At 46.0% G+C, this 22,855-nt stretch overlaps 1 protein-coding gene across 3 annotated transcripts in view; it reads left to right on the top strand.

Annotated features, from left to right (window-relative positions):
- The window catches only part of HK2 (hexokinase 2), a 61,590-nt gene that overhangs the window by 13,876 nt on the left and 24,859 nt on the right, over positions 1 to 22,855 (top strand). For all 3 annotated transcript variants that reach the window (XM_033838130.2, XM_033838131.2, XM_033838129.2), the window contains exons 2-3: positions 5,725 to 5,887; positions 21,435 to 21,583. In XM_033838130.2, coding sequence (XP_033694021.1) covers positions 5,725 to 5,887; positions 21,435 to 21,583 — 312 coding nt within the window. The remainder of the gene's footprint in view (positions 1 to 5,724; positions 5,888 to 21,434; positions 21,584 to 22,855) is intronic.

Raw genomic sequence — 22,855 nt, 5'->3', positions numbered from 1 at the left:
TCACATCCAGGGTTTCCTTTCTGGGCTTCCTCATACCAGGCTGGGGCTGTGTCTGCCACATCTGAGCCACTGCCCTCTTTGAGGTGGAGCCTCTACAAGGGTGATCTTCTGCTTCCTCCATTCCTTGCATCATTGCTATGACAGTTTCCCCTCTTCAGTGCTAGTCTGGAGGAAACTGTGGGCACTTAAGAAGATGGGCTTTCCATTTGGAGTGTTATCTTATTTCATAAATAGTATGGGGTTAATTTTGTTGTTGAACATAAGTTCACATGCCCGACAAACGGTGGGGCCAAATACACCGAAATGTTGGAGTTTGGAGCAGAGAAAGGTTTGTTGCAAGGGCCATGCAGGGAGAACGGGGGGCTTGTGCTTAAAAGACTAGAACTCCCTTGATTGTTTTCAGGGAAGAGTTTTTATAGGCAAATTTTGGGGTGAGGGCTACAAGGTATGTGACTTTCTTCTGATTGGTTGGTGGTGAGGTAACTGGGCGGTGCTCCAGGAATCTTGTGCTGAGCCTTAAGTTCCCATCCTCTATCTGGATGGGGGCCTTAGTTCTTGCAGAAGTACTCAGAGATAATTGTTATGTGTATCCCTTGAGGAGGAACCAGGACTCTGCTTTATCGCTTCACTATTGTTTCTTGACTGCTCCTCCTTTGTTTCTGCATTCCCTCCCTTCCCTAGTTAGTAACTGTTTGAATCCGACCTTTAGAACTCTGCGAAAGTCTAGGAGGCTGAAGCCTTTTTCCCACAAACATGAACTAGGACTCGGAAAGGCTTTTGTACCTGGGAAGGCCCTAAAGGGTCCTGCTTGTTTCCAGTTTCTCTTTAGAACTTCTGCCTGTACCCACAGTTCTGTAGAGGAGGCAGGCATGGACTGGTATGTTATGGGAAGAAAGAAATTGACCAGAATTGCTCAATGAGGAAGTTCTAATCTCGAGATTGCTAAATAGATGTATCTAAAACTACTATCTCTCTTTAGTCCCTTGTTTCTGGGTAGGCAAGTGGCCTTCCCATACCTCAGCCAGGCTTTGCTTCTGGCCTGCCTCTGTTTCCCCAGCCTGGAATGCCCCCTCCTTTCCTTCTTTATTCCTGATAGAGATTTAAAGAGGAGCAGCCCAGTGTGATAGGCCACACACCCACCGCAGAAAGAGAAGGAGCAATTTGGGGAACCAGCCCCTGTTTTGCTAACCCCAATATGACTAAGTAGGGTTAAGAAATGTCCTTGATCCTCTGAGGGTACCACTTGTCAGAGATGAGTCTGGGAGAAGAAGAGGAAAATGGGTAGCAAAAAAGGTTAGATAGATGGAGAGCTTTACATATGTCACCTCATTTATGCCAGTGACTCTGTTGTGAGTGCTAGTCCTCCCATTTTAGAGGGAGGAAACTGGGACTCAGACACCTGTACAAATGCTAGAGCCAGGATTTGAACACTGACTTTTCTGATGCCACAGCCTGTACTTCACCACAACCAGCTACTAAATAAGGGTTGGCTTGAATGTTTCTACTTTGATAGTTTCCAACAACTGAAATTTGTTTTCAACAAGTACAGGGTTTGTCTCTCCAACTCCCAGCACCCAGGATCAACACAGGATTATTTCACACTTTAGCCTAATGTCTTAAGTAATGACTTTCAAAGATCCCAGGCAGAAAGTGGTAAAAATGACCTTGAGCAGTGTTGACCAGAACATAGCCCATCATTATTACATTATTGACATGGTGGATACCAGCCAAAGGAGAGGGGGAGATGTTTGAGCACCCAGACAGACCTAAAAGTGTCAGTTTGATTAGTCTGGAATAGATCTTTGGAATTCTTAGTGTGTCATTCTTATGTGCAGCCAAGTTTGGGAACTATTATCCCAAGTGGCAGAATAGAGAATAGATGGAAATGATCAGAAAGTAGATTTATGTCAGATTGAGGAAAAGCTTTCTAATAACTAGAGCTGACCAACAGTAGAAGCTGACCAACTTTGAGAAGTGGTGAGCCTGTCATGCTTGGAAGCATTCAAACCTAGGCCTTATGACTATTGGGGTGAAAGGGACAAACTAGATAAACTCAAATGCTATGTTCAGTGGGATTTTGAACTCACATTACCCCAAGATCCCTTCTAAGAGTTAGTATTTTTTGCCATAGTCTTACTATGCTGTTTACATTTGGTAACATGAACGACATTCTCCCATGACTTTGCTCGTTCCTTGTGCTCCCTCCTTCTGGCTGCACTGTGAGTGAAAGTTGGAAGGATTATGCCAAGTTCATTTTCTTCCTTCCCAATCCAGGAAAAAGGTCTTCGTATGGAGACTGCTTCTTGTTTCTAACTTCTGCTTCCCTTGGCTACCCTTCACTCAACACAGCGGTTCTGACCAAGGCTAGGTGGGCCTCAGTGGTGTGTTTAGGAAGCTGTAATATCAGGTGATTAATCAGCCTTTCCTGAGTGGCCCTAAGAAACTCAGGAAGGATACATCATCATGCCCGTCATCATGGCCCAAAGAGAAGAAGTTCGGGCCAAGGTGCTATAGTTGCATTTTTCATAGCTGTCCCATATCCTTTCTCTTAGTCTCATCTGATGGAGAGGAAATCAAAGCACTGAGGTTATCCAAGAAACTACAGGGCAGAGGGTGCTCTCCCGCACTAAGAGGGTCCACAGGAAAGGCGACTGTGGTGGTCCTAAGGGCCTGGCTTTAGAGCCAGACACCTCGGTTTGAATCCTAGTTCTGACCCTCACCAAGTGACTTGTAAAACAGGGTTGTAGAAGTATTACAAAAGAACAAAGGAAGTCAAGTCAGTAAACCCATAGGATGGTTTCTGGCAGGTAAGAAATGCTGGGTAAATGTTTAGCTACTGTAACGATCATCATCGTTTTCATCTGTCACTGAACACTTAAATATGATTATAATCTCTTTGAGTAAAGTCTGACTGTTTAACTTGTTAGGTTCTTTGAGAGTTAAGACTGGATTTCCAACAAGGCTTGTAGCAGTTTAAACATCAGAGTTAAATTAAGCATGGCCGCTGTAGAATTATGGCCATTCCACATTTGCTCTTTTGTGCTCGTGACCTCACACTCCAAGAAGTGACAGTGCAGCCTCTTAACAAGGCAGTACAGGCTTTGCTTTCCCACACAGGAACTCTCTTGCTTCCTTTGCAACATCCGGAGCCATCCATGGAGGTGGGGGTGGATGGCAGTGAGGCCTCTGGACCTCTCTTCTCTTTGGGAAAGTAGTAACGTGGGAGCTCCAACTTAGTCATGTGTCAAACTCATGATAATGTCCAGAGATATGTCCGCTGCCTTCTCATCTGCCAGGGCAGCCCCATGGGCCATGCCCTCCACTGTTTGCCCTTCCTATCTGTGTGGTGGGATGACTGGAATAGAAGATGGCCTTTTAGTGGACATGGCCAGCCTGAATGTGCTGTAGTGCCATTTGGCCTGTATAGACCCTGCTGTTCAGCAGAGAGGGGCGTTCATCAGGCAGAGCAGAGAAGAGCACAGATGAGCTGGGCTGCCCTGTCCAGTCCTGGCTTAGCTTTTGCACCTGTGTGATGTTGGGCATGTTGCCTTTCCCTTTTGGTGGAATGGAGGAGATAACACTACCTACCTCACAGGGCTGTTATGAGGATTAAATGGGTTAATGGGTATAAAACCTTGAAAACAGGTTTTGCTGAAGGGTTTGCCGTTATTACTATTGCCTCTGAGGGCGTCTCAGGCTGTACCTGGACGTGACTTGGCGTTAGCCTCTGGTCTGGTGGCTGGGACTTTGTATGCTAGCACTGAGATGCGTAAGCCATAATGTAGTGTTCCTGGGCCAGCCCAGGCGTCATTGGGTTTGGAACAGGAGGCCTCTGCGGTGATTTACGTTGCCTTGGGCTCAGAGTCTCCAGCAATTTGTCTCCCACTGCACCAACAGGGAGAGAACTTGTCTGAGGCTGTATGCTTTTTCCTCCTGGGAGCCTCAAATATCATTATGGGGTTAGGCCAACCTCCTCAGGAGCACCCTGGCTCCCCAGGATTGTAGGAAGCCCAGATCAGTGACCCAGCTTGGGGTGGGGGCTGGTGCCCCACTGCCCCAGGAGGCTGAGGCAGATAGTGGGCTCAAGGCCATCGAGGTGCCAGGAGCCTGAAACCAGAAAACAGAGTTGATGGTTGGCGTCGTCCTGGTTTAGACCAATGGAGTTAGATGTCTGCTGTAGCTCTTTAATAAAAGCTGGCAGCAAGGGAATTGGGGGAAATCCTCATTTCTGCGAATTTAAAACCCTGCATGACAAGCAGTGGTAGTGGTCATCAGCCACGCTTTGCCCTTGGGAATCCTGGAGTTTTGGAGCTGGGAAGACCAGGGTCCCTTCTGGTCCCCCAGTCTGCTGATGAGGCTGGGAGTGCCAGGACCACCACCCTCATACCTTGAGGGCACAGCTATGACCTGGCCCAAGGGTCCTGATTCTACTCCTACCCTTTGTGGCCAGCAGCCTTACCCGTCCTGGACACTGCTGCTGAGAACAGGGATGTTGTGGAAACTTGTGCGCCTCCTTGGATGGATTTCTATCAGACCTTTTCCTTATAGGAGAAAACTGGGAATATCCGTAGGTGGGGCCGATGAGAGCTTTCAAGAAGCAGACTGTCTGAGGGGGACTCCTGTTGTTTTTCCTTCTCCTGGTGTTAAATCTGGGAAAAGTTCTTGTAAATTTATGTTGGAAGCAAGATAAATGAAATGACTAGGGAGAGCTGCCTCTGCCTCTGAGGATGGGGGAGGTTGCTTTACCATGTGTATCGAGCCTCTGTTAATGTGTCAGGCAGTGTGCTAGGCTCCAGGAATGCAAGGGTGAACAAATAGTCATGGTTCTTCTTGCCCTTGGTGCTTATGATCTGGACCCTAATAAATATGTATTTCCAAATTGGGGATGGTGTTGTGAAGGGAAAAGTCTGAGTCTGCAGAAAAAACAGTGAAGCCTGATTGTTTTATTAGGGACAGTAGAGAAGGCCTCCATGCAGAGAGGCCTGAAGAATTGGTAAGGGATCCGCAGATGAAGAGCAAGGTGAGGATCTATGGGGCCTGCATGAACAGTCTTCTAGGCAGGGAAGGGCAAGTTGGGTGAGTTGGGGGACTGAACCAAGGCTGATCTGCACAAGGAGTGCAGAGGCACACAGTAAGATGGGGAGTGGGAGAGGCCTGGCTATATAGGTAGGGCCTTGGAAGGATTTAGGGTTTGGCGCCAATGGGAAGTCACTGAAAGTCTTTAAGCAGGGGAATAGTAGTCTGTCTGGGGATGGAAAATGGATGGAAGAGGGAATAGTATTGTAGAATCGGGGATTTTATTAGTCCAGGCAAGAAGCTATGGCTGCTTGGCCTGTGGTGAGGGCTAATAGGGTTGGCATGACTGGCCTTATGAGTGTGGGGGAGGACAAGAGATGAGGGCCAGTAATGAACCCCAGCTCCAGGGATGTTGTCATAGGCATTTAAACTCAACCTATCTGAAAAGAACTCTTCCCTAATTGGCCTTTCCCCTGGTCTTTAACATTCTCCCGAAATAAAATTTAATTTTAATTTGTAGTTTAGTGTTTTTTTTTTTTTTTTAAAGACAAGTCCTGTCATAGAGTCTGGTTAAATGGTCTTTAATAATAACCTTCCGTACATAACAGATTTTATCCTTTTGAGGAGCTGAGTGATGTTCCATGATGTAGATGCATACCATAATTCATTTAACATATAGGTTGCTACTCTCATTTTCCTCTCTTTCAGGTTGACCAGTATCTCTACCACATGCGTCTTTCTGATGAGACCCTCCTGGAGATTGCTAAGCGGTTCCGCAAGGAGATGGAGAAAGGGCTTGGAGCTACCACCCACCCCACTGCTTCAGTAAAAATGCTGCCTACCTTTGTGAGGTCTACTCCAGATGGGACAGGTATTATACCCCTGGGAGAAGGCTCTGGGTGCTCCATTGCCTGGGAGAGATTTGGGTAACTTTGCTTAGGGACCCAAAGAACTATATACGACAGTGAAGGTTCTTTGGTTTCAAGCCTCAGAAGCCAACCCTTGTTAACTTAAGCATGCAGGGATTTGAATGGAAGTCCTGGCAGTCAAGGAGAAGTAAATCTCTGTCAGCCCTGCTGGGGTACTGCTGTCAGCCATTTGTTTCCCATCCATGTGCTGAGAAAGGCTGTTTGGCTCAGTTTGGGATTTTAGAGCTTCACTGAGATTGCACACAATGAAAGTGATGAATAACAAACGTGCCTAATATGGTCACGGCCATAGGCCATGTCAGTCACTCTTGGGCCCATCTAACTGGCACATTCCACAGACTTGTTGGAGAAACAGTGTGGTATAGGTTGTTCTAGACTGTGTTTTGAACTCCATGAATAAAGACTACTAGAAGTCCAAATAAACTTGGAAGAATGTGAAAGAGACATGGTACATATTAAGGTATTAAAGGCTCTGAAACTGTGCAATTAGAACCTGTCAAGCTTTGTGTTATCCCCTTATTTGGATACAGAGTCTATTTCATGATGCACTGCCCAGCAAGTGATTTAATTAAACTGGAGAAAAGGGACATGATGGAGACTGAAGTTGGAAGGTGGGTTGGGGCTAGATTCAGAAGGCCTTGCATGCACACCTGAAACACTGAGTCTTTCTTCAGTAATAGGCACTGGGGAGTAACTGAAAGTTTTTGAGGGGTGTGAGCAGAACTGTATTGGTAATGCACATCATTAGCAGTTTATGCAGAGCGGGTGGGGGGGTGGTGATGGGTGGATGGTAGAGCATAGGGCATGGCCCTGGTGGGATGTAGTGGGCAGAGACCAGAGAGGATTCAAAGGTGATGCCAGGGTGTTGAGCCCAGCTGCCCAGGGGTGGCAACATCCTCAGAGAAGGGAACGGAACTAAGTTGTGCCAGCACTTTCACACAGTTTGCTTCATTTAATCCTCATGACAACCTTCCATTTTAGAGATGAGGTACCTCTCGGGCCACGAGGGGTGAAGGGTGTGGGATGGCTACCTATATATAGAGGGTGAGAGAAAGAGCCCGGGGGCAGCTGCCAGGGTGATGGAGGAACCAGGAAGCACAGAGTCTGAGAACCGGAGGGAGGACAGAAGTCCAAAATGCTGGCTGGTTGCTGGTGAAGCATCTGCATCTGCAGAGAAACCCTGGGGAGGGGTGGGCGGGGCAAGGCACAGGACAGGGCTTGTTCGTTTGTACCACATGCCTTCAGTGTCTCCATCACGTCTGTGTCCCTGAGGCTTGCTTGCGTGAGAGCCTTTGGGGACCTGTTCATCTAACAAGATTTTGTACCTTTCTACAATTTCTAAAATAAGTATGTGTTTGCTAAAGCCTTGGAACCCAACGTTGAGGGTGTGACCTTGTTCAGGATTGTTCTGAGTGTGTGTGTCTCAGCCCTTCAAAGAGCTTCTTGAGGTGAGAGGCCTCCTCCAATTCTCAGATATCCCTCGCCCTCTAGAATGGCCCATTTACTATACTTACCACTCCCTCTGACTGGCAGCCACACCTGCTTGTACTGTTTTTATGACATTCTGATAAATTTACTAGCTCCTTAAGACCAGGGACCTTGTCTTTATTTAAGGCACTAGCACTAAGCAAGTATCCTAAATATTTTCGAAATATATATTATGGGCTAACAGCTTTTCTGAGCATCTACATGTAGTAACTCATTTACTTTTCACAAAACCCTATAGGGTAGGTACAAATTTTGAGTACTTTTTTTTTTTTTTTTTAAAGATGAGGAGTTGGGAGCCTGGACGGTCAGATAACTTGCCTAAGGTCATATAGCTAATGAGAGGCTGAGTCAGGATTCAAACTCATGTATGCCAAACGCCAGGCATCAAGACTGAGCTTGATACATTATGTGTGTATGTGCACGTGTGAGCCTGTACACTCAGCGCCAGAGGACGCATATGCTCAGTGGAAATTTTTTGAAATGGGGTTGGGAGTGGATGTCTGGCCTGGATTATAGGCAGATGAGTAAGTAAGTTTGTTGGGGAGAACTAGGTATGGGGCCAACTTTTCCTATTCTCGTTTTCCTGAGATTGGAGCGTGGAGACCTCCCACTGCCTCTTAGAGTTTGCATCCGTTGCTGTATTGTGTGGTCATTAAGTCTCTTTCTCTGACCTCAGGCCAGAGTCCTTGGAGCCTGTCCTTGTCCCACCTCTACCCACAGTGGAGCAGCAGGCATGATTTTGGCTTCTATGCATTTGAGTTGCCTGGACTGAGGACAGGAGCCAGAGGCTGACTCCTGTAGGCTTCCTGGGGTGGGGGGGTCTGGTGCAAGACTTATCTGCCTGACCTTCTTTCCACACAGAAGCAGGGAGATTTTACATGACTTTTGTGATACCCAGAGTACCTCTTTATAACCTCAGATTCTACAGTGTAAACGGAGGCAGTGTGTGAAAGGAATACTGTGTATTGGGATGTTTTATTTGCTTAAGCAGAACAGGTGCCCCCTAGAGTACTAGAGACCAGACTGTAGGAAATGGGGTCCCCAGCCCTTTCATTCCTCATTTGCTGGAGGGTCTGTGGGCCAGCTCCTCATCCCAGTTCTCTGGGACTCAGCCTTTTCTCCTTTGTAAAAATAAGAGGTGGATCCAGCAGTCCTGGTCTGTTCTACACATGTCCTGGAGCTAGTGTGTCAGTGTATTTACGCACAAAGTTCCTTGACTTACTGTAATGAGGGAAAACCCCTTTAATGTCCATCAGTTGGGCACTGGTCAATTAATGCAGAAAACAGTCCTCTGCAACCCATCATAAAGCATGAGATAGATTTATGTAAATTCATATTCTGTAAAATCACGTGTGTGATTTTACAGAATATATATACACACATAAAACTATATATGTGTGTACAGGTGTGTAACGTCTCAAGGATATGTATCGAGCTATTGGTAGTGTTTCGTCCGGAGTGTGAGGTTGGCAGTGACTAGTTGCGTTGAAAATATATGTATATGACAACTAGCAATTCTACTTCCAACTATACCTTGAACAGATTCCCATGTGAACTCGAGGAGACATGTCTAAGAATGTTCATGGCAGTGCCGCTTATAATGACAGCATATTGGGAACAGTTTATAGACTGTGCATATGAAGGGATACAATATAGCGTGTCACAAAAATGACCATGTATAAATATGGATACATTTACAAAACGAAGAGTGAAAAATTGCAGAAGGACATGTACCTCATAGTAGTTGAATGTTATTTTAAAAAAACTTCTCTGAGTAATGCTATATGTTGCTCATGGACACACACACATCCTAAAATTGTTAGGATATAAGCTAGAAAATGTGTACCAGATAAATGATAGGGGTTGCTTCTGGAGAAAGAGAAAGAAAATGGAACTGGGAGGGGAACATGAGGGAATATAATTGAAAGTGTTCAACATCAAGGTTTTGAGTTTTATATTTCGTTAGTTGGGCTGTGTGTTATGGAATGTGGCAGTGAGGACCAGTACCTCTTCACTAGATAAAGCCTGTCAAAAATGAACATTCTTCTTTTTATTGGCACCCCAGTAAAGTGCTGAGAGGAGAAACGAGAGAGCCGTTGTGTGCAGGGACCACTGCCTTTCCCCTGGACGTGGTCACGCAGCCTGTGAGGCTTGGCTGGTGCATCTGCTTGCCGGCCAAGGCCGCAGTCCCGGCACTGTTGCTGCTGTTGGTGACTGTGCTTCTCTTCTACAGAAGGCTAGAGACCTTGCTCAAGTGGCACCTGCCCCAGGCTAGCCTTCCTCAGAATGTTGCTCAGCCCTTTCCAGTGTTACTTTTTCATATCTGGGAAGTTAAACCTCAGATCTAAACCTCTGCTCTAAAGGGACTTAGTCAGTGGCTCTCTAACTTTTTTGGACTGCATAGTCACAGCAAGAAACACATACATATGAATGTTGATATACAACGAAAACAAGTTTCAGGAACTAATGTTTATTCTTGAATGTGACAGATCTATTATCTTCTTTTTTTAAAAAAAATTCATTCATTCATTCTTGGCTGCGTTGGGTCTTCGTTGCTGCACGCAGGCTTTCTCTAGTTGCGGTGAGTGGGGGCTACTCTTCGTTGCGGTGTGTGGGCTTCTCGTTGCAGTGGCTTCTCTTGTGGAGCACGGGCTCTAGGCGAGTGGGCTTCAGTAGTTGCGGTATGTGGGCTCAGTAGTTGTGGCTCGCGAGCTCCAGAGCTCAGGCTCAGTAGTTGTGGTGTACAGGATTAGTTGCTCTGCGGCATGTGGGATCTTCCCGGACCAGGGCTTGAAGCTGTGTCCCCTGCATTGGCAGGCGGATTCTTAACCACTGCGCCACCAGGGAAGCCCCAGATCTATTATCTTCTATACTTTAAAACTGTCTCTAGTCAGGTCTCACTAATTTCTTTTTCAGCTTGCAGTGTGAAAGCCACTGTCAAATGCTTCTTACCCAGTTTTGTCCTGGTCAGACCTTTGTAAAATTGGCTATTTCTTGCCAGGGGTGAGAGGTGGTTTCAGGGCAGTGTGTGGTGAGGAGTGAAGATCAGAATTCTAGGTTTGAAAGGGTTTGAATTCATGCTGTGTGCTTTAGAGCAGTTCATTTATGCCCTATTCCTCCATTTTCTCATTTGTAAAAAGAAGAAACATCAGAGGGTTGGCTCTCTGAGAATTAAGGGGGACTCGGTTATGTTACCTTCCCATGTGTGTTGTAAACACAGTCCTATGCAGCCACCATGGCAAGACTCACAGCCAGCACCGATTTTACTGAGAGAGGGTGAGTGAATCTCCCAGGTCCTTTTGATTGGAGGGAGCAGGTGTGAGGGTTCATCCCCATCGTTGGAGGCCCTACCTGCATTTTGGAGCAAGGACCAGGTTCCAGCTTTCATAAATCAGGTCTCAGCTATTTAATGGTAATCAAAGACCTGGTAGAGAACGTGGGAGAGACTTCAGGAGGTTTCAGGCCATTTGTTTATGATGGAGGCTTCCATTACACACATGAAATATGAACTTCCAAATTATGGTTTGAGTTCTCTGTGAGAAGGAAGAGAATGTCAACAGTCAGAGCCCTGTGGGGGCTGATTTTAAAATATCTGTGCTTCGTAGACTGTGTGGACCATGCAGTGCAAAGAAACATAGTTGGCACAGATAAAAATGAAAATGTAAATGGTTCAAGAATATCTTACTTAGGTAACTGAATTTGGTGTCAGCTGGTATGTATATAAAAAATGCTCCTTATTTGTTTTTTTCTCTAAGACAGTTTAAAAAAGTTGAAAGAATTGTATAATGAACATCCGTATACAGACTACCTAGAGTCTACACTGATATTTTAACTAGATTTGTTTTATCACACTCCTCTATCCTTCCTCCCATCAGTCCCTCTTGTTTTATTTGAGGCATTGCAAAGTAAATTGCAGAAATCAGTTCATTTCAACCCCAGAACTTCAGCAGGCCCATTATTAACCAGAGTTCAATATTTGCTCTTTTTTCTTTTGATGTAAAATTTCGTACGAGATGCAAATCTTAAATATCATCTGATGAGTTGACAAGTACGTATACCTGTTTAATACAACCCCTATCAAGATAGAAAACATTATCAGCCCAGGAAGCTCCCTGCTGCACCTTCCCAGGCAGTCCCTGTCCCCAACCCCCAGAAGTAATCACTGTTTTAAATTTTCCACGTGTATTTGTTTTGCCTGTTCTAGAACTTCCCGTATATACAATCATATAGTATTTACTCTTTATGCAAGACTTCATTTACCCATCAAAATGTGGGCTTTATCCGTGTAGTGTATATCAGTAGCTCCTTTTTGGTTGCTGATTCCGTGGTGTGATTGGAATCCTATATGACAATGGCCACCTGGGCTGTTTCCAGTTTTTGATGAAAGCTACTATAAACATTCTTGCACAAGCTTCTTTGTGGACATATGTTTTTGTTTTCTTCCTTTTCTTGAGGAAACAACTAGGAGTGGAATTTCTGGGTCATAGGGTTTGGGATGTGTTTAATTTATAAGAAACTCCCAGACCAAAGTGGTTTGAACTTTGGTTTCCAAAGTGGTTGAACTATTTTCTACTCCCACCAATGCTGTATGAGAGTTCCACTTGCCCCAATAATTATTGTCTGTGACTCCCCCCACGCTTTTGGTTTTTGGCAGTGCAGAGTTGAACAGAGAAATTCTTTATTTGTATCTGTCAGGAATCTCACCATCTTGACCTCTCTGTAGGCAGCCCTAACCTAAGCTGAACTATGCATGTGATTGCAGTACCAGCCCCAGTCACAGCCCTGTCAGGGGGCCCATTACACACATCACAAGGCATCTGGCTTTCAGAGGACAGTTCCATCTTAAGAGGAAATGCAGGAATAGCTGATATCATTTAATGAGCACCCATGATGTCTGTTTATGGAAACAATCTGTTTTACTCTCCATGCAAACTCTACAAGGGAGACATTTCCAATTTAAAAATAAGGCAACTGAGGCTAAAAGAGATTGCCAAGGTCACCTGTGTACAGTTAGTGGCACAGTTGGACTTTAAGCATAGGTAGTCTTGACTCCAAGGCCATAAGATTCATGCTTTACATTGGCTCATGTTGCTGAACAAAAGTTTCTGGAGCAAATCAGGTTATTATCTTTTAAAATTGACCATAAATATGGATTGACTTTGTACCATTATAATAAGAAGCTCAAGTAGACCCAACTAAAAATCTACAGATATTCCAGCATTCCAATTGATTTATTTATTTAATAAATAATTTACATTTTTAACAAATTTTTTTTTCCAGCGTTCCAATTTAGAAATAAATTATCTTTGTAGTATCTTTATTGCCCTCATTGTCTTGGCAAGATTGTTTAGATATAAGCATGTCTTAAGACAGAGTGAGATGAAACCTTTGCTGTATTGATCTTTTGATACTTCCCCACTTCCATGAATTGTGAATTATTTTTTGCAGGTGAATGTATCTCTACCCTCTGGCTAAACTTCATTCCTTCGAGAGCAGGGAATGATGATGATGATGATGATAATTTTAAAATGTAGGCTTATAAATGCCAGGTACTATGCTAAGCACTGTATTTGAACTATCTCATTAATTCTCACAGTGATTCAATGGTAGACACCATAAACCCTGTTTTAGAGAAAAAGAAACTAGATTTAGAGAGATTAGGCAACTTGGCCCAAAGTCACATAATGAGCAAGTAGAAGCATTGGGATTTGAACCCAGCCATCTGTGTTCCAAAGCCTGGGCCCTTAGGCATATCACTAGAGGCCCCCAACACTGCTAGCACAATGCATTCATTCTTCTATTTGTAACTCAGGCCTAGCTGTTCAGTTCATTCAATAGAATCCCCTCTGAGGCTGGTCCTCTGTGGGGCAGCAATGTGCTGAGCAGCCTTGTGCCCCACTTCTGAAGAGTGCACATTATCCTGGGGACATAAGGATATCATTTGTCATCATAAAGGAAATGATACTAGGTCATATAATGCAAGTACATGATATGATAAAGAGAGACCAGGCTGGTGATAGGGTGCATGGAGGCTGGTAAAGGAGCACTTTACTCTGAAAGGAGCCCTTATCTGGGTTGCTCAGCATTGTATCAACAGCTGTGTCGTGGGGACATAGATTAATAGCTTGCATACATGCAAATTAATAAGTGGATTTATATGGTGCCTACAATATAAAATGAAGATTGTATTGATAAGTAGCCTCCATATAGTGGTAACTGGAGTTTATTAAACATTTTACATACACCAGGCATTGTGCCAAACACCTTACGCATTCATTGCATTGATTCTTGACCAAAAACTGTGTGTCTGTGTCTCTGTGTCCTGGCGAGTGATGGGGAGGTGCTGGCTAGACAGGAGGTTATTACTGTCCCCTTTTAACAGATGATGAAATCTGAGTATCAGATTTCTAATAATTTACCTGTATTTATATGGCTAATACATGTTAAAATGGGATTTGAACCCGTGTCGGCCTGCCTGAAAATCTTAACACACTCGATGCCTACACAGTATTGAAAGATAATCATATTTTAATCCTTTGAAGAGTAGTTTCACATCTGTGGAGCTAGTATAACATTTCTCTGTGAGTGGCACGTACTTTGAGCTTAAGAAACATTTCCTGAGTATAAAAGCAGCAGGGTGGTGCTTTCTGACGGTGTTTTGGGAGTTTTGGGGGGCACTTACAAAGTGGTATGTGCTCCAGGCCCCTCCCTCCAACTGAAGCAGCTTTACGTTTCTCTGTTTCTACATTTTGGCATTCAGCGTCTTGTTGTTGTACTATAATGGAGTATCCAAAATCTTGGAACTTAAAAAGAGGCTGCCAGAGGTGGTAGTGACTGTGGTGTTTCCAGGTACTTGGGAAATACGTGCCTTGAAACCTGTGTCTGGCAAAGTTAGTTTTGCTGGATTACCTACTCAAGACCTAGAGACTTTTAGTTGTCCTCTCAATTGGAGTCCATGCCGTACATTCTTAGCCATCTGTCGCGGAGTGCTAGCAGGCACTATGGCACCTTCAAGGATCCTCAGAGCTCTGGGAACGCTGCATCAAAGCTACTTGTCTAAAGGAGGCTTCCGAAAAGGTCCATTTGATCACCTGAAGAAGCCCTGCCCAGGGTGAGGGACTGGGCTCTGGCTCTAGCCTTAACAAGGCAGTGCTCTGCCACTTCTGAACACAGTTGCCTTCGACAAAAGGGCACTGCTGCTTAAAAATGCAAAACAAAACCAGACCTGTTCTGTTCACAAGTCGTCCTTTGTGCACTGGTTGGCACACTGCTCTGAGCTCCTGATGGGAGGAACAGGTGGTGATCTATTTTAATTAGTGGCAAATACCTAGTGATTGAAAATAGACTGTTGGGAAATTCGTCTGGCCCTCACCCCTCACAAATTGCTTGGACATTGTGAGTGAGTGACTTGAATAATGCTGGAGTTAGGGCCTGCTCAAATACATTACTGATGTCCCATCAACCGAGATGACAGTGACTATCATGTTCAGGTGGTTACTTACTTAGATGCCATGTTAGTTCTCTTTAGCCTTTCCGTGGGACAGGTGAGTTCCCAGGAGAAATTGAAACCCCTTTATCTCGCTGACCTTGATAAGAACCTCACTGAGAGTGGGCAGAGTGGTAGTCCAGGATGGGAAATGAGTCAGCAAACAAACTCTGCCAGAGGGAACAACTTGAATCCTTTTTTTCAAAAATAAATTTATTTATTTATTTATTTATGGCCGCAGTTGGGTCTTCTTTACTGTGCGCAGACTTTTCTCTAGTTGTGGCGAGCGGGGGCTACTCTTCATTGCGGTGTGCGGGCTCCTCGTTGCAGTGGCTTCTCTTGTTGTGGAGCACGGGCTCTGGGCACGCGGGCTTCAGTAGTTGTGGTGCGTGGGCTCAGTAGTTGTGGTGCGCGGGCTCAGTAGCTGTGGCTTGCGGGCTCTAGAGTGCGGGCTCAGTAGTTGTGGTGTACAGGATTAGTTGCTCTGCGGCATGTGGGATCTTCCTGGACCAGGGCTTGAACCTCTGTCCCCTGCATTGGCACGCGGATTCTCAACCACTGCACCACCAGGGAAGCCCAGCAACTTGAATCTTAACCATTGGGTAATTCGATGGAGGGTGGCAAGACCTAATACTCCTATTGCCAGTTCCTCTTAACTATGAGTCCTTATTTCCTTTTTTTTTTTTTAATTTATTTATTTTATTTTTGGCTGTGTTGGGTCTTCGTTGCTGTGTGCGGGCTTTCTCTAGTTGGGGTGAGCATGTGCTACTGTTCGTTGAGGTGCATGGATTTCAGTAGTTGTGGCTTGTGGGCTCAGTAGCTGTGGCTCACAGGCTCTAGAGCGCAGGCTCAGTAGTTGTGGCGCACAGGCTTAGTTGCTCTGTGGCATTTGGGATCTTCCTGGACCAGGGCTCGAAGCCGTGTCCCCAGCATTGGCAGGCGGATTCTTAACCACTGCGCCAACAGGGAAGCCCCCTTATTTCCTTTCGATAGAGGGTTGTTACCTCTTCTTTTGTCTGCTTTTGGAGGGGGATGTTCTTAATTAGGAGAACCTTCATCAGAGAGAGATTGGGGAGTGTCCAGTAAGGTGGGAACGGAGGTTTGGTATAATTGTATGAGATGGCACCAATTTGCGGCTACTGAAAAATCCTGCCTCGAAAAGCCTTAGCAGGTCCTGGGTTCCTTTGGGGAGAAGTGTGTGTCACCTCTTGCCAGTGGATGTGTGTCTGCCGCCTCCCACTCAAGTTTGAGGACACTTGGCCCAGAGGGATGGGCCAAGTTACTGATAAAGATTAGGGCAGTTTTGCTTTCTTTTTCATCACTTTATGGCTTATTTGCTTCCAGCCTGGATTCTGCGTCAGGTAATCCTCAGCTTCCAGGAACCAGCACCACGAGAGATATGGGTGAGGTGCATAGGGACTGGCATGGGTGCTGGGGTCAGATGAACTTGGGGTCAAATCCACCAGTTGTTTACCCCTGTATGATCTTAACTAAGTGACTCAGCTTCTGAACCACAGTGTCACTTCCTTTGCCACGCAGGCCGGCTTAGAGCCTGTGGCAACCTTTGGGTTTTATGCTCTTGGCATCGATAATGAAGAATTCCTTTTTTTTTTTTTTTGGCCACACCACGCGGCTTGCAGGATTTTAGTTCCCCAACCAGGCTCTGAACCCGGGTCCTCAGCAGTGAAAACGCGGAGCCCTAACCATTGGACCACCAGGGAAGTCCCAATAATGAAGAATTCCTTATTTGAGGATTTACAACTTTCTCATGAGCAGCCTTCTTGCTCACTGCAGTAGAAAACTTTGCTAGAGAGCTAGACCTGGATTTAAATCTTGGTTTCAGTTACTTGACCTGAGCCTTAGTTTTCTTATCTGGAAATTGGGATCATGATGTCCAATAAGGTTGTTGAGGATTAATGAGATAATGTTTATGAATATCACACAACATATTTTTCTTCTTTTAAAAATATCTACATGGTGGGCCTTAAATTAACTAAACCTCCTCCACACCTGCCTCTGTCTTTCCATTGTTTTATTGCCACAATAATCCAGATGCAAGTGGAAAAGTCTGAACTGTGTCCCAGAGACAAGAGAGATGAAGACAGGGTTCTGGGCTTCATTTTTTTCAAAAAGTCACATAAGAAAGTATAAGATGAATTTGATCTTTTAAATAAACCTATGGTGAAACCTTGCTTCTTTTATTTTAGCAGTGCTGGTGACAACATTTAGAAGTAACTGGAGAGATTTAGAAAGGGCAGTGAAGACAAATATCCAACTGGAGAAAAATAATTGCAGATATACAACCAACAAAACTAGTTTCATTCATATGCAAAGAGCTCTTTTACATTATTAAGAAAATAATAAATATATAGTTTTAAAAGACAAAACATTTGAGCAGAAAATTCACAGAAGAAAGAATTCACAATGCCAGTCAATAATTCAAAATGTCTAACCTACACAAAGGAAAGAAACCAAGTTTAAAAAATGAGCTGCCACTTTGACCTATGAGGTTGGCAAAGATTAATTGTACATAACATAGGACACTGGTGACAGTGACACCCACCTGTTGGTTTATGTGGAATTTGGAGAGAATTTTTAGGAAGTTAATTTGCTAATATCTTTGGTAATCAAACACATAAATCCTTAGAACCAGCAATTCAAACTCTTTTCTTAGAATGTGTCAGTTAACAGTCTTCCCTGTTTTTATAATATAAATGTATCTAAGGACACTCAAGAAATGTTAATAATGGTTACTTTTGGGGCATGGGGAAGAGAAGAGATGTTTGCTTTTCATTTTTTCCACTTTTGTACTGTTTGAACATTTTAAAAATCAGATATTAAAAATGTTTTCTAGACATAACAGCATGCTTAACAATAAAAGAAATCTTACCTCTGGTCTTATGGTCTCCTCAAATATTTTGTTTAATAAATGAACCATCAATAAGCAGATGCAATATGAGATGTTTTCTTAATACATTGCCTCGAATACCAAGTATACTCATTCAGCAGAATGATCTCGCTGGACCTTACTGGGTTGTCTGCCCTGTGGCTGTGTACTTAAGAAACATGCTGTAGACATGTTCTCCTGCCCCAGAGCCTCACTCCTGCCCGTCCAGTCTGACGGTTCCAGGCCCATAGATGCCATCCTCCTTCACACCACATCACACACTCTCTGCTCTGGGCTTCTGGGGTGTCCCGGAAGGTTGACAGTGTAGGTAGGACCTGGGCCAGGAGTAGGATAGGAGTCGGTAGGGATACGAGAGGAGCTACATAATCAAAGGAGTAATAACAGTGACAGCAGCAGCTGTTTATTGATGGCTTACAGTATACCTATATATTCACATAATGTGTTCTGTATTTCATGTAAGCTCATGACCCCTGGGAAAGTCAGCATTATGTGCCCTGTTCTGCAGCTGAGGTGACATGCTCAGAGAAGCCACACAGGTAGTGAAGCAGCTGAGCTGGAATTCAAAGCAAAGCTTGCTGCTTCTCTGTGTGAGGGCCTCTCATGGGTGGTGGAGAGGCAGGCACTAGGGTAGGGGTCCATCCACTGTCCCAAGGGGTCACCTCAGGATTTAGCTCCAGGAGTCATGATGCTGGGCCTGCCTCAGAGATATTGGACTCTGGAAGGAATAAAGTCTTTGGCTCTGGTAGTTGTGATCCTGTGTGTTTATGGAGGGAGCATCAGGGAGGAGGGATGCAGAGGAATGTCTGACCTGGTGGAGTCTGAAAAGAATGACATTCCTTCCTGGGAACGGAATTATCAGCAGCACTGTATTATTTGTGGTTTCCCTTCAGTCCATCAGCAAATACTGCAAAACCACCATTCTTGACGGAGCTGTCCTCTCCAGTGAATCCAGCTGGGCTGGCCTTAAATCGTGACCAACCAGGGGCAGCCTCGGCAGCCTCAATCCCCCACGGTTGCCGATTCAGCAGATTCATGTGTCCTGGGGCAGAGTGCTGATGCAGGCAGTTCATCTCTGATTTTCCTTTTCATCCCCCATGGCAACCACACATAGTTTTCCCTACGAACTGGCTGACGTCCCACTACCAGGGGAGGCTCAGAACTGGAGTGCCTGGAAAAGTCATCCATGGCCACAAGAGGGGCAGTCTCCCCAGATGGGGCTGAGGTTACCCAAGCTATCTAGCGACTGTAGCTAGAGGGCTGGGGGGACCTCCAGATGCCAGGGAAGGGATGGAAAATAGTACCCCTGAGGAGGAATGCTAAAGTCACTGGAGAAGATTTCAATGGCTTTCCTTGGACAGGTTTCTTCAGTCTCGCCTCAGAATGTTGCTTTTACTTTTTTCAGTCTGAGAGGCAGTCCTAATACTGGGCCTGGGAGACATTTTTTTTTTTTTTTTTTTTTTTTTTTTTTTTGGTACGCGGGCCTCTCACTGTTGTGGCCTCTCCCGTTGCAGTGCACAGGCTCCGGATGCGCAGGCTCAGCGGCCATGGCTCACGGGCCCAGCCGCTCCGTGGCATGCGGGATCTTCCCGGACCGGGGCATGAACCCGTGTCCCCTGCATCGGCAGGCGGACTCTCAACCACTGCGCCACCAGGGAAGCCCCCTGGGAGACTTTTAAGTGTGGGTGTCAGGCAGTGTTTGCCGAGAGCCTGGATGGAAAGTTTCTAGTACTTATTTAGTGTGTCCTGAGTTCTTGGCACTGTGCTGGTTACTTGAGGCACATTATCTGCTCTTCCCCTCACCTCAACCACATGAGGTATGATGTTCCTTCTCTAGAGATGAGGCAGCTGAGGCTCAGAGGCTCAGGAATTTGCCATGGCCAAAATGTGGCTGGGATTCTGATGCAGGTAATGTGGGCTCCAGAGCCAGTCTCTGTATATTGTTACCAGCAAGCCATTGTTGTGTGGAGGCAAGTCCCCACGGAATGTCGGGTGAATGATGCCCACCCCAAGTTGCCCCTCTGGACTGTAGGGACTGTGTGGGTAAGTGCCCTCAGGGAGCTGGGCAGATGTAGTTTTTCTCAGGGCCAAACAGTTATTGCCGCTGAGAGGAAGTGGGTCAGAATAAATCCTTGTTTCGTTTAGTCAGAGCGCTTCCCTGACCATCTGATCCATTCTCCCCTACTTCAGTGGCAAGTCTCCCATCAGGAAAGTGGCCGAGTGTTGACAAACATGCCAACAAGTGAATCCCCCCAGAAATAATCATGTATCCTTCAAGAAGGTGTGCGGCAGGACATTGGAAGACTGGTGGAGCAGTACTGGTTGAAGAGGCTGCTGAGGGGACGAGCCCGCCTTGTTCCCCAGTCCTTGCCTGCCCCGCTGGGCCCCAGCGCTGGCTCTGGCCTCCGAGCCTCTTCAGCACTTCCATTCTGTGCTGTACAATGGCGTGTGTCCCTGTAGCCGGTATTATCATCTGGAATCTGGACGTTTCCTGTTCTGCACTGCTTATTTCCTGGGGACACTGGACTGTGCCTTCCTGGTGACACCTGAAGATCTTGACCCCCTTGTGTCTGTGGAGTCTCCTTCTCCCCACTCTGCCCCAGCCTTGTGGCTTTTCTGAGTGGCCTGACTCTTGTCTTATATACTCTTAAGTCAGCACCTGGGATCTTTTATTGGTGGGGACACCTACTTGACTTATTTGCTGGGCCTCTTAATTTATAGCCAGCTGGATCCCATTCCACTCCATCTTGTGACCCTCATCCTGCCGAGAGATGTTGCTGTCACTGTATACAAACATAAAAGAGTACATTTTGTTCAGGGATTACAATTTGGCAAAAGGCCCAGGGGGCCACAAGCTTGTAGCAGCGTGCTGGGTGTCCTGGGGCCATGAAGAACAAAACTGAGGCCTGGGGGACTTCCCTGGTGGCGCAGTGGTTAAGAATCCACCTGCCAATGCAGGGGACATGCGTTTGAGCTCTGGTCCAGGAAGATCCCATATGCCACGGAGCAGCTAAGATTGTGCACCACGACTACTGAGCCTGCGCTCTAGAGCCCGAGAGCCACAACTACTGAGCCTGCATGCCTAGAGCCCGTGCTCCGCAACAGGGGAAGCCACCACAATGAGAAGCCTGCACACCGCGACAAAGAGTAGCCCCCGCTCAATGCAACTAGAGAAACCCTGTGCGCAGCAGCGCAGCAACGAAGACCCAACACAGCCAGAAATGAATTAATTAATTTAAAAAAAAACAAAAAAAAAAACCCCAAAACCTGAGGCCTACTCTCCTGGTGCAGGGCTTGATGGGCCCTGTGAGTTTGATGGGGACTTGGCTGAAAGCACTTGGGAAATAGCTCTGAGGGGGTGGGCACCCTATCACTGGATGTGAAACTGTCTGATTCTTTACGTGAATTCTGAAAGTAATATAGAAGTGTTTAGCATTAAGAAAAAGAATCAGACAATACATAAAAGTGTGTAGAAAAAAGACCCGCTGGCCACGTCATCACCCAGAGATGACCAGTGTTTATGGCAGGATTCTTGGGTTTTAAGTTTTGGTCTCTGTGAAACAGTTATACCTTGTCTTTTCCGAACTAATAGTGGTCCTTCTCGCTGCAGAACATGGAGAATTCCTGGCTCTGGACCTTGGAGGGACCAACTTCCGTGTGCTTTGGGTGAAAGTAACAGACAATGGGCTCCAGAAGGTTGAGATGGAGAACCAGATCTACGCCATTCCCGAGGACATCATGCGAGGCAGTGGCACCCAGGTATGACCCATCTCTTGGGGTGGCCACTGGGGCTCTGGGCCCCACAGGAGCAGATACTGCTCCTTCTCTGTGGTCTGGAGGGAGGAGATCTTGACTGAGGCTCAGATTCCCCGTCCTCTCTTTGCTGGGTGATCCCCCTCCATGCCTGGAGGCTAGGTGGGGGACCTCCATCAGGAGAGGTGCACACGGCCAGAGGGCAGGGAGTGTGTGCACAAGGCCCCAGGGTCTGGATGTGCTTTAGTGGGAGGGATTTTGATTTTCCATCTCATCTGAGGTGTGCTTGCATGCACTGGTTATTGAGGAAAGCCTGCTGCCAGGAGGCTGGGCCAGTATACCTGGACACCTATGGTTAGTGTCAAGAATACACGGTTGTGGTTTGACACTGCCACCCGCCACGGTGGTCATTCTGTAGCCCTCTGACTCACAGTTGTTAGCATAGCATTGCATGAAATGGAACCTGCCTCTTTGCCTTTTTGGTTATTTGCTTTCTCAGCCTGTTGAGAAAACACTAAAATACAGCTTCTGGGAGTCTGTTCTACCTGGCACTGCAGTGGGCTCCGTGTGCTTCCACACTGGCCCCAAATTATGCTTAGTCATCCCCATATCTCTGTGACCTCTAGAATCACATTTTGTACTCGGCACATACAATAAAAAGAGTGGATGGAGAAGAAATGTGAAATCCAAGTAAGAGTCCTCTCAGTAACACCTAGAAGAGAACGAGCAAGGATGGAGTTGCTGTCATGATAGTGTCCAAACATGTTTTGAGCATCTACTAGACATTGGGCCACTGATCCTTGCTGGGAATCAAAGTCCTGGTCCTTCCCCTCCAGGGCTTCAAGTCCAACTGGACCACCAAGACACACATATCATCCCACAGAAAGTAATACATGTTGTGTTGAAGTGGATGAGCAGCCACCAAGAGGAAGAGCTGACGGGAGTCAGGCTGAGTGAAAGCGCTTTGTATGGATTTCCTCATCTTATCCTCACACTAGCCCTAAGGCTGGGTGCTCCTACTATCTCCATTTCCTAGATGTGGAATTGGGCTTTGAAAGATTGAGTGACTTGGCCTTAGATTACAGGGGTGGGAGGGGCCAGAGGCAAGACACAAAGTCAGATTCATATGACAGGAGTCTGTGTTTGTCCAACTCTAGGAGGCTCCACTTTTTAGGCCACATTATGTAGTCCATGGGTGCTTCCTGGAACTAGGCAACATGGTGGTCCAGGGTCCCTACTACCTGCCCCTGCTTCCAGAGTAGGAAGCACTCTCCAAAG

This window comes from Tursiops truncatus, chromosome 14 (genome assembly GCF_011762595.2).
Source record: "Tursiops truncatus isolate mTurTru1 chromosome 14, mTurTru1.mat.Y, whole genome shotgun sequence".
Taxonomy (NCBI): domain Eukaryota; kingdom Metazoa; phylum Chordata; class Mammalia; order Artiodactyla; family Delphinidae; genus Tursiops; species Tursiops truncatus.
This window is presented reverse-complemented; position numbering and strand designations above follow the sequence as displayed.